We start from the raw sequence: 12,240 nt of genomic DNA, 5'->3' as shown, positions 1-12,240 counted from the left end.
ACAGCAATACTACAGGAGTACTACATGAGAATTACAGAAGTTCTACAGGCGTACTACAGAAGTACTACAGGAGAATTACAGGAGTTCAACAGGCGTACTTCAGGAGTTCCATAGGAGTACTGCAGGTGTACTACCGGAATTCTACAAGAGTACTACAGGAGTAATACAGCAATACTACAGGACTTCTACATGCGTACTACAGGAGTAGCGCAGGAGTTCTATAAGAGTACTACAGGTGTACTACCGGAGTACCACCGGAGTACTATAGGAGTAATACAGGAGTACTACATGAATACTACAGGAGTACCGTAGGAGTTTACAGGAGTACCAACAAATCCCTCGACCCCTCACAATCTGGCTTCCGAGCAAAACACAGCACTGAGACCGCCCTCATCGCAGCAACAGACGACATTCGAACTCTACTGGACAATGGAGACACAGTCGCCCTCATCCTCCTCGACCTCTCGGCAGCATTCGATACAGTCTGCCACAGCACCCTTCTACAACGCCTCAATAACATCGGAATTCAAGGAAAAGCACTTGAATGGATCACCTCGTTCCTCACCGGAAGAACCCAGAGAGTCCGCCTTCCTCCATTCAAGTCCGAGGCCTCTGAAGTCATTTGCGGCGTACCCCAAGGATCCTCACTCAGTCCCACCCTCTTCAACGTATACATGAGCCCCCTCGCGGCCATCGCACGCCAACACAACCTCAACATCATCTCTTACGCGGACGACACCCAACTGATCCTTTCTCTCACCAAGGACCCCAGCACCGCCAAAACTAACCTACACGAAGGAATGAAAGAAGTTGCTGAATGGATGAAACAAAGCCGTCTGAAACTGAACTCAGACAAAACAGAAGTCCTCATCTTAGGTACATCCCCCTCTGCATGGGACGACTCTTGGTGGCCGGAAGCCCTTGGAAAAGCACCCATCCCGACAGACCACGCACGGAACCTTGGCGTCATCCTGGACTCCTCACTCTCAATGAACAGACAAGTCAGCGCCGTATCCTCTTCCTGCTTCAACATTCTTCGCATGCTCAGAAAAACATCTCGCTGGATCCCCTCCGAAACAAGGAAAACAGTCACCCACGCTCTGGTCACGAGCCGACTGGACTACGGAAACACCCTCTACGCAGGCACCACCGCTAAACTCCAGAAGAAACTCCAACGAATCCAAAACGCCTCAGCCAGGCTCATATTAGACATCCCACGCAACGAACACATCTCTGGTCACCTTAAAGACCTCCACTGGCTACCCGTCAATAAGAGGATCACTTTCCGTCTGCTTACCCACGCACACAAATCACTCTACGACATCGGACCAGATTGCCTCAACTCTCGACTGTCCTTCTACACCCCCTCCCGCCAACTACGTTCTTCCGGCCAAGCCCTCGCCACGGTACCTCGCATTAACAAGACCACCATGGGAGGCAGATCCTTTTCATACCTGGCTGCTAAGACATGGAACTCACTCCCCGCTTACCTTCGCCTCACCCAGAACCACCTAGCGTTCAGAAAGCAGCTTAAAACGTGGATATTTGACAAATAATCCTCCTCCCCTCCTAAGCGCCTTGAAACCCTCTGGGTATGTAGTGCGCTATACAAATTTTATGACTTGACTTGACTTGACATGTGTACTACAGGAGTACCATCAGAGTTCTACAGGAGTACCACAGGAGCACTACTGGAATTCTACAGGAGTACCCCAGGAGCCCTACAGGAGTAATACTAGAGTACTACAGGAGTACTACAGCAATACTACAGGAGTACCACATGACAATTACAGGAGTTCTACAGGCATACTACAGGAGTACTGCAGGTGTACTACCGGAGTACCACCAGAGTTCTAAAGAAGTACTACAGGAGTAATACTGGAGTACTACAGGAGTACCCCAGGAGTCCTACCGGAGTAATACAGGAGTACTACAGCAATACTACAGGAGTACTACAGGAGAATTACAGGAGCTCTACAGGCATACTACAGGAGTTCTATAGGATTACTACAGGTGTACTACCGGAGTACCACCAGAGTTCTACAGGAGTACTACAGGAGTATTAATACAGGAGTACTACGGTAATACTCCAGGAGTTCTACAGGTGTGCTACAGGAGTAGCGCAGGAGTTCTATAGGAGTACTACAGGTGTACTACAGGAGTACCACCTGAGTTCAACAGGAGTGTTACAAGAGTAATACAGGAGTACTACAGGAATACTACAGGAGTACCGTAAGAGCAGGGGCATAACAAACGCCCCCGCAGCCCCTACGGTGAAGGCAACCCCACTCTCTTCAGTAAATGAAGGGGGCCCGGCCCCCCTCAGCTCTTCAGTGAGAGCTGTGAGAGAGGCTCGCTTTGCTCTAAAGCAAGCCTCTCTCCCTCTAAAGCAGGTGCAGGCTGCAGCCTGTTCTGAGCCCCTCTGCTGACTTAAGAAAAACAATGTATCAACTTACATTGTTTCTCTTCAGTCAGAGCAAGCAAGGCCGAAAGAGGATGGGGTGGGGGCCCCAGAGAGCAGGAGGCAGCACAGAGCACTGCTCGGGACCCTGACGAGGGTGGGAGTGGGGGCCCCCAGAGAGAGAATTCTCCAGGGCAAAGCTCATATGAGAAGGGAAGAGGCAGTAAAGTGGTGCCCTCAGGTAAGCACTCTTTTTAGAACACACCATGTGGGCGTCCGCAGGGGAGGTGTGGGGGCAAGGGGGGCCGAGAAGGGTGCAAAGCTGAGGGGAGAAGGGTGCACGTTTGGGAGGAGAAGGGTGCAAGTTAGAGAGGAGATGGGTGCAAGAGGTAGAGGGGAGATGGGTGCAAGGCAGCGAGGAGATGGGTGCAAGGCGGAGGGGAGAAGGGTGCAAGACAGAGGGGAGAAGGGTGCAAGGTAGAGGGGAGAATGGTGCAAGGCAGAGGGGAGAAGGGTGCAAGGCAGAGGGGAGAATGGTGCAAGGTAAGAAAGGGTACAGGCGGAGGGGGAGAAGGGTGCAAGGCAGAGGGCAGAAGGGTGCCAGGCAGAGGGCAGAAGGGTGCAAGGCAGAGGGGAGAAGGGTGCAAGGCAGAGGGGAGAATGGTGCAAGGCAGAGGGGAGAAGGGTGCAAGGCAGAGGGGAGAATGGTGCAAGGTAAGAAAGGGTACAAGGCGGAGGGGGAGAAGGGTGCAAGAGGGAGGGCGAGAAGGGTGCAAGGTAGAGGAGAGAAGGGTGCAAGGCAGAGAGGAGAAGGGTGCAAGGCAGAGGGGAGAAAGGTTCAAGGCAAAGAGGAGAAGGGTGCAAGGCAGAGGGGAGAAGGGTGCGAGGCAGAGGGGAGAAGGGTGCAAGGCAGAGGGGAGAAGGGTGCGAGGCAGAGGGGAGAAGGGTGCAAGGCAGAGGGGAGAAGGGTGCAAGGCAGAGGGGAGAATGGTGCAAGGCAGAGAGGAGAATGGTGCAAGGTAAGAAAGGGTACAAGGCGGAGGAGGAGAAGGGTGCAAGAGGCAGGGCGAGAAGGGTGCAAGGCAGAGGGGAGAAGGGTGCAAGGGGGGTGGTGATGAAGTTAAAAATGTGCCCCCTCCCCCCCCGAAAACATTTCTGCGGACGCCCATGGCAACGCACACTACTTTGTGAGAGAGAGTGGGCGAGAATGGAGAGAGAGTGGATTGAGAGAGAGGGTGGAGAGAGAGAGTGGAGAGAGAGACAGTGGAGAGAGAGTGGAGAGTGGAGAGAGAGAGTGGAGGGAGACAGTGGAGAGAGTGGAGAGAAAGAGTGGAGAGAGAGAGAGTAGAGAGAGAGTGGAGAGATATGGAGGGGAGAGAGAGTGGAGAGAGAGTAGAGAGAGAGTGGAGGGAGAGAGTGGAGAGAGAGTGGAGAGAGGGTATAGAGAGACAGTGGAGAGAGAGAGAGTGGAGATAGAGTGGAGAGAGAGTAGAGAGAGTGGAGAGAGATAGTGGAGAGGGACAGTGGAGAGAGACAGTGGAGAGAGAGAGTGGAGAGAGAGTAGAGAGAGACTGGAGAGAGTGGGGAGAGAGAGTGGAGAGAGTGTGGAGAGACAGTGGAGAGAGTGAGAGAGAGACAGTGGAGAGAGAGAGAGTGGAGAGAGAGTAGGGAGAAAGTGGAGATAGAAAGTGGAGAGTGAGAGTGGAGAGAGCGAGGAGAGACAGTGCAGAGAGTGAACGAGAGAGACTGGAGAGAGAGACTGGAGAGAGAGAGAGTGGAGGGAGTCAGTGGAGAGAAAGTGGAGAGAGAGTGGAGAGAGAGAGTGAAGAGAGAGAGTGGAGAGAGAGTGGAGAGAGAGAGTGGAGAGAGTGGAGAGATTGGAGAGAGAGAGTGGAGAGAGAGTATAGAGAAAGAGAGAAGAAAGAGAAAGTGGAGAGAGAGAGTGGAGAGAGAGTGGAGAGGAGAGAGAGGAGAGAGAGTGGAGTGAGAGAGGAGAGAGAGTGGAGAGAGAGACTGGAGAGAGAGAGAGACTGGATAGAGAGAGAGTGGAGAGAGAGTAGAGAGAGAGAGAGTGAAGAGAGAGTGGAGGAAGACAGTGGAGAGAGAGTGGAGAGAGAATAGAGAGAGAGAAAGTGGAGAGAGAGTGGAGAGAGAATAGAGAGAGCGAGAAAGTGGAGAGAGAGACAGTGGAGAGAGAGACAGTGGAGAGAGAGTGGAGAGAAAGACAGTGGGGATAGAGTGGACAGAGTTGAGAGAGAGAATGTAGAGAGAGAGATAGAGTGGAGAGAGAGTAGAGACTGACTGACTCAGAGACTGAATACTGACTGACCGAGAGACTAACTGGCTGAGAAACTGACTGAAAGAGAGAGAGAGAGACTGACTGACTAAGAGAGAGAGACTGACAGACTGACAGAAAGAGAGAAATAGAGAGAATAACAGAGAGAGAGAGACCGACTGACAGAGGGAGAGAGAGAGAGAGACTGACAGACTGACTGACTGACAGACTGACTGAGAGAGACTGACTGACTGAGAGAGACTGAATGACAGAGAGAGAGAGAGACTGACTGACTGAGAGAGACTGAATGACAGAGAGAGAGAGAGACTGACTGACTGAGGGAGAGAGACTGCATCACTGAGAGAGAGAGAGAGAGAGAGAGAGAGAGAGAGAGAGAGACTGGGATGATTTGGGGTCACAGTGTGCATGGAGCTATGCAATGCCTCTTAAGATTGCTATAGTCTACTAATAAAAACGTATTATCAAAATTTGCTCTTTGTAGTTACATCTGCTTTTGAAATACTGCATTGTCGCATTGTCTAATGTTTTAAAACGGAAACGAGAAGGAGCAGTGGATGCACTTTTTTCAAAATTGAACGATGAGTGGGCCCGATGTTGTATATCATGACAGGAGTCTGCATCAGGAAACTCACCTAAAATTGGGCAAACTTCCCCGGCATACTGATGACAGGGACTCAGTAATGAATGGACCACCACCTATGATAACCTGCTGGCAGACTAAGCCCAACCTTTGACTCCACCATCCAGTGTTACTTATAACGGCTGGATTGGTGACAGTGGTGAAACAATAGCCCCGCAACCCCTGCAGTATGGCGGGTCGCTGGCCTGAGAGCTCTAGACTGGCACGGAGGATGGGAGGGGGGCCCCCTCCATCTAGTTTGCAGCGGGGCCCCCTTAAGTTTCGTTATGCCACTGATGATGATGCCTTTTATTTATGTGTTAGTTATCAAAACATATAAGTAAAAGGCATTGTCATCCACAATGCCAATAGCTTGAAAGCTTTAAAATGCGAGACCTATTGCATTGCAAATGCTTGTTCTAATCTGTTGATTCTATTCTGTTCCCCTGTTTTCCGGGGGCATAGGAATTGCAGGAACCCTTCAAAGTTCCAAGAGGGCGCTCGGTGTATTCCACAGCTTTCTATTTACTGAATACTGTGCTCTCTAACACGTTTCCTGCTGTTCATTAATCCCGTCTCTCGTGTTCATCTGCTGAATCCCAAATCAGATGGCTCCAGAGAAAGCGTTGGAGGGCGACCAAAAAGCGAAAACACGTTCTGTCTTTTAACACGCGTTACTGACTGCCCGGGGCTAGAGCCACTCTTGACATTTCCTTGTGTCAATGAAGTTGTGTCCCCGCCCCATCGCTCTGTTTACTGTGATAAATAGGAATGCATGTGTTTGACGGAGACACTCTTTGCATTCCCACGGCGCGCATCCTTGTGAACGCCTCACCTCTACCGCGCGCGTCTACTTCCTGCCCCAGCTATGGGTCCGCTCTTATTAACTGTTATTCTAGCGTCGCTAACTCCGGGGCCGGCAACCAGTGAGAAACTTCCAGATGAACTGATCAGCTCTCTGCAGAAGAGCGCGTCCTACCTGGAAAAAACTTACAAGGACCTCAACCTCGATGGAATTGTGGGGTTCCAGTTCTTGAAAGGTAACTTGAAACTCTATGTTCTTGGACTGAAAACATTTCCCTTTAATACTCATTTTATTCGTGGGCGGCGGGGGGTGCTAGTTCCGGAATTCCCTACATTCTCACATAGCTGGTAGTGACAAATTATACACCTTGGGCGAGTCACAGGGCGATCCGAGTCTGTCAGCCTGAGCTGTGCACATTCCAAGACAGTTTTATAAAGACCTGCTTCAATAAGAATGTTAAATTCTGTCGCAGGAGCATCTTAAACATGAGGAGAGGAGGGGGAACTGTAGAAATTGTTATTGTTTTTGTTTTTTTGTGATCGTGACAAAAACAAACGTGAGGCTCCATTTCCTAATAAGTACTGTCAAAGCTGATAGGTCGGGCTTTTTTAAAAGCGGAAGTGCTTCTGTATTGATCGGCCAGTTTGGCATAGGTGAGTAGGTGATTGGCAGAAGAAGCCAATGGTTTGGAGAGTGGATAAACGCACGAATGCATGGATGGGGAAACGACTGACGTATTAACGCAAGGACTTTGTGAAGGGCACACAAAGAGTGTGTTAGCTTTGGGAAAGTCCCCAGGCCACGAGCCTGGGGAAACGCGTGTGGACTACGTCTACCCTCTATTTTCACAGGGTGAACGCCATCCACCTTGCCAAGCTTTTGGGCCCTACTGAATAATGTGCTGAACGCGTCCGGGTGTAATTTTCAACACTGGACACTTTCAGCAGCGCCTGCACTTTGACTGCCTCCCATCTGCAACAAGCAACAACGTGCAGACAGGGATGGGATTTCCTATTTAAGACTCCTGCTGGGCCCATAACAAAGGCCCAATTTTAGGGGTCATCAGGCCTCGTACTGTTGGAGTCTCTTGGCTGGGAGCCGTCAGGAGCCTCACACCTGATGCAAATGAAGCGGAGGGGAAACACAGGCTCATACCTTGTTAGCACTTCATACATACCTGAGAGAGGCCGCTTTTCACTTTGTTCAGTCCCTTTTTAGGAGATATGCAAGAACTGTAAGAATATCAGATGTGTTGGCCTTTACCAGTTTTTACACAAAGCCAATTGCATTTATATAGAGCTTACTACACTTAAGGGGGCGTTGGAATAATTTAAGTACCACTATTTTTTCTTGTATAGCTCTACTTATCCCAATGCAGGGTGCTAGAGCCCCTTACATACAGACAAGCATATTACATGTTGAATACATTATATTTTTCTATAGGAATGTACAGGATGTGTTGCATAAAACTGGGGGATTGCAAGGTGTAGACGTACCACATATCATCTTCCAAAGCTCACTGTACTATTAACCTCGCAATGCACTCAGACGTACCGATAGACCTGCACAACATATATGTGAGGGCTTTAGATCTGATGTCACTTCATGTGATACCACTTCCTGTAAAGTCAGGGCTTTTGATGTCACTTTCTATGATGTCAATTCCTGTGATGCCATGTGTGATGTCATGGCTGTGATGTCACAAGCCGTGATGTTGAGCGCCGTGAAGTCACGTGCCGAGATGCCATTTGCATAATGCCTCACTAGGTTAGTCCTCCCACTTCTTTTTTAGGTTTACTGCGCAAGCAGTGTCGCGCAGGCTAGAAATTTTAATCTCCAGTATGGGGCTTTAACCCGCCTCTCTCTTCCAATGGCTAGCTCCATAAATGGAGGCTAGTCATTGGAAGAGAGATGTGGCAATCATTCTCGGAGCAGATTTGTGGGCGTTCCTGTGTTTTTTTAAGCTCCGCTCCCTTTGCCTCGTCAAGAAGAGATGGGTGTTTTCTTTTTTTTTTTGTTCATGATGTTTGCGGCTGCCATTTTTTTCATGGAGCTGGGGCGTGCGGGTCATACTTCCAGTCACTGTACAAATGCACCGCGTGACTTACCGCTCTGTGGCTGCGCCCAGCTGCTTTCGGCCCTTTAAACTCCTGAAAGCTTCTTAATCCCGCTCTGGGCAGGCACTGCACGGCCGCTCCCCTCCCCTCGCCTCCCGATTGGTGACACCGCTCGGGCGAGTGGCACAGCCGGCACCGGCCCGAGCCCTGCTCTGTAACTGGAGATAGACGGACGGAGCGCTGCTGCCGCCTCTCCCCGGCTTCTGGACACCGTAGCAGGGCTCCTCTTATCTTTGCCCCCTGGCTGGGATTAGCTTTTACGTTTATGCACAGAGGTTGGCCACGCTGGATTCTCGGGCACTCAGGACTACAAGGTTTGCATAACCTGCTCTACTCCAACAGACAGCGCCTACTCTCTTGCCAGCTTCGGGATGCAGAAATCGGGAACTTACCAAAATAAGCGAAATAGAATACAGTTATGTTGATAGTGGATAGCATTACTTTTTTTTAGAGAATAAAGAAGATGTCCGGCACAATAGAGCCCATTGTATACACAACATGTACGAATCGGCATTTAGTTTGTTTTTGAGCTCGCAGTGCTCTCAGGATCACGCAATCACGCAATGTGTAGAAGTGGGGGAGCAGAGATTGTAGCTTTTCCATTACTTGTTTTTCTAATGGCGCCTGAGGGGCAGTTTCTGTGGGTACCATTGCGGTTATTTTGGTCAGCCAGGGGTCATCTGGTTGTGTTATGCTTCTGTGAACCTAGATAAGAAGATGCATCGGACTGGCCACAGAGGTGCAGGCCCGGGCAGAGCTGGGGCTGCCTCTTCAGGGGCCACACCAGCGGCCGCCTCAGCCTCCTCTGCTACCGGCATCTCTAGCGGGCCACGGTCCTTTCTTTACTGGTAGAGTGAGTCAGTCAGCTTATGAGAATGTGGAACAGGAACTAAGGAATGCATTGTTCCGTGCTGCTTCAATCGGTGGTCTCAAGTTTTCCAGTAACATGCTAAAATAGCTCATTTTTATTTTGGCATTCTTGGATTTGTAGTCCTGTTTCCCCTACAAATAAAATCAAGACTACGAGTCCCAGAATGCAAAGCAAAATCCGGGATTCGCTCATCTAGTCATGCAAGAACTCAAGAAACTTGAGATCTCAATTTGTGTAAATGACCTACAAAGACGTTTATATAAGAACCATTTTGGAAAATTTTACTCCCTACGATTATACTCGCAACAAAAACAGGAAGTCCATAGTTTGTCAGATATGCGAGGGGGGAAGTGGGGTGTGCGAGAAGGGGCTCAGATTCACAAGAGGAAAGAGTGCGCCGCACGGTGCCTTTCCTGGCACCTCTGCCATCCGCGGACGCCCCTTGAATCCATCGCGCTGTGCTGTTAAAAGGCGTTACGCACAAGCTTCTGCACGTTTTATATGGTGCAGGGTCCCAAGAGGTTCCAGATGCAAGCTCCAGTCACGTGACATTGGGTGGTATTGCTAGCCCTAGGTGTTGTATTCGAGGATGGTGTGTTGAGCGAGTGAGGTTTGCAGATTTGGTTAACTTCACAGGCTCTTTGCTGGATTGTTTAGTGCCCAATACCAGCACCTAAAATACTTGCGTATAGCATCTTGTGACCCCCCCTTCACCTGCATGTGTGTTGTTACTTCTCCCTATGCCAGTGTTTGTGACTCGACGACGATGGAGTCAGCCTGAAAGCAGAAGTGTGCTGCCCTCACTGTTCCGATCTTACCTTCCTATCTTGGAGGGATGGGTTAGATGCTCAGGCTGCACCTCTTTTCCGACTGCAGACCTCCTAAGAATCTTGCAAAATACTGACTGCTGACAAAATGCAGTGGCTAGCCTTTTATTCAATGTGTTAAAAAAATGCACCCGATAGACATGTTTCAAGGATCACGGCTAGAGTCAGGGCACTTGCAGGTTATGTATTTTTATGAAAGCAAGAACTCTGATTGTTCAATTTTCCCAATTTGTTTTTAAAAGCTGCTGTTATTTCTTGTTTTGCATAATACCTCTGCTGTCCTTGGGCATTTTGCTTTTCACCTGCATTGCTGTCGCACGCAAGCCACGTCTGGAGAATGGAATGTAAACAAACCAACCCATTAGTATGTAAAAATGGATCTCTTTAAATGCAGTGTGTGTGTGTGTCATGCATGTGATCCGCTTTGAACTCATCTTATGTTTCCTATCCCAGCTTATTGAGTGATACTCGCTTTCTGCCAGCCGGGCCAAACCGCACTTGTGTCTTTAGACACGGTGGAAGCATGAAGGGCCTGGATCCGGCGTGCAGCTACTAGGTGCGTGTGTAGTGATGAATTCAAGGGGCTGCATGTGGTGCTGTTCATGGTAAATTGTTGCAATTTATTTAAGCGATGATGAGATGGGAACTTTGTGTTTTCCAGAGAGATGAAAAGCAGCTGTATTCTAATTCAACCTCAGCCATTCCGGCGTTATGAGGCAGCGCCGTAATATGCATTTTGTACCCCCTCACCCCAAGCCTGGTTTTGCATTATTGCCCCCTCCACCTCACACCTTGTCGCATCAGTGTCCCACCCCACACTCCCCCTGCATGGTTTTGCATCAGTCCCCCCACACCCAACCCCCGCCTGATTTTGCATTAGTGCCCTGCCCCACCCCACGCCTGGTATGGCATCATTGCCTCTGCCTTCTCTCCATCACGGCTGGTTTTGCATCAGAGATCTGTGTCTACTTTTCTTTCCTGAAACGACACTCATTTATGAGAGACAGAGTCCAACCCTATAGTATTGTTTTAATGCTGACAGGTGCAGGTGCGTGTTTAAGTTATTTTACTTTAACTCACACGTTAAAATGTATTCTGATTCAAAATATAACTGCAGAATGTTTCCTTCACAACATTATCCTTTGCAAAGGGGCCTCTGTGTGATATCTGTACAACAACAAAAAAGTCACCCAAGGCAGTCTAAGAGTCACCAATCTGAAAGGTACATAGGCTGAAAATGCGCAGAAAGGAAATATCCAAACCCCCCAAAAAAAAATATATATACCCAGACGTAATGGAAAGGAAAGATGTGGCTTTCACCTAGATGTGATGAAAAGTCAGCTTGAAAGAACTGGGAAATACTCAGGGTTGTACAAACAGGCATGCCCTTCCTCATTTGAAAGAAGGAATGTCTACTGTGAGCCCCTCAGAGCAAGATTTGTGTGAGTCGTCCAAATATGAAGCGAATTTCAATAATCTTAATGGAAGCAAGTGTTAGAGCTGGCAGCAGTCATCTTTTGGCAGAAGAGTATGTGGGAGATGTTTCAATTATATGGTTTGCTCGGGAGAGGAAGTGTGTTTTGAATGGTCACATACTAAAAGGGTATTTGGGATGAACTGAGCCAAATATATCCCAAAACACAGGTATGTGACTGTGTGCGCACACGACCATAGCATCACAATCTTTGTGTGCTCGAAGTTTTTAGCAGTTCCTTTTTTTGGCTGCGAGGGGAAGTGGATAACAAAGGGTTATGTGAACGTGTTTGTGATTCAGTAAGAAAAGAGAGTAATACAATTATATTAAGCACTGGCAATGTCAGAAGGCCTGTCTTTGCCCAGCTGGTGCAATGGTTAGTTTTGTAAAACAATTATTATAAGCCTGTGTGTGTGACACTGTGACACACGGTATGTGTGAGACACTGTGCGTGTGAGACACTGTGTGTGTGTGAGATACTCTCTACTCAATCTCTACTACTCTCTACTACTCTCTACTACTCACTCTCTACTACTCACTCTACTGCTCACTCTCTACTACCTTTCTACTACTCACTCTACTACTCACTCTACTACTCACTCTCTACTGCTCTACTACTCTACTCTCTCTCTCTACTACTCACTCTCTACTACTCACTCTCTACTACTCTCTACTACTTATTCTACTACTCTCTACTACTCACTCTCTACTACTCTCTACTACTTATTCTACTACTCTCTACTACTTACTCTCTACTACTCTCTACTACCTTTCTACTCATTCTCTACTACTCACTCTACTACTCTCTACTACTCATTCTACTACTCTCT

General features: G+C 48.7%; 1 protein-coding gene across 2 annotated transcripts in view; it reads left to right on the top strand.

The window, feature by feature from the left end:
- Nucleotides 1-5,938: 5,938 nt before the first annotated feature.
- Nucleotides 5,939-12,240, top strand: part of LOC147688482 (UPF0764 protein C16orf89 homolog) — a 555,634-nt gene continuing 549,332 nt past the window's right edge. Inside the window, exon 1 of one of the 2 annotated variants that reach the window (XM_086941376.1) lies at nucleotides 5,939-6,356. In XM_086941376.1, coding sequence (XP_086797502.1) covers nucleotides 6,185-6,356 — 172 coding nt within the window. In that variant the 5' untranslated portion in view covers nucleotides 5,939-6,184. The remainder of the gene's footprint in view (nucleotides 6,357-12,240) is intronic. The other variant, XM_086941377.1, reaches the window with a different exon arrangement.

Source organism: Lissotriton vulgaris, chromosome 10 (genome assembly GCF_964263255.1).
Source record: "Lissotriton vulgaris chromosome 10, aLisVul1.2, whole genome shotgun sequence".
Taxonomy (NCBI): Eukaryota; Metazoa; Chordata; class Amphibia; order Caudata; family Salamandridae; genus Lissotriton; species Lissotriton vulgaris.
Note: the sequence above shows the minus strand (reverse complement) of the source record. Positions and strands in the feature narration are given on the sequence as shown.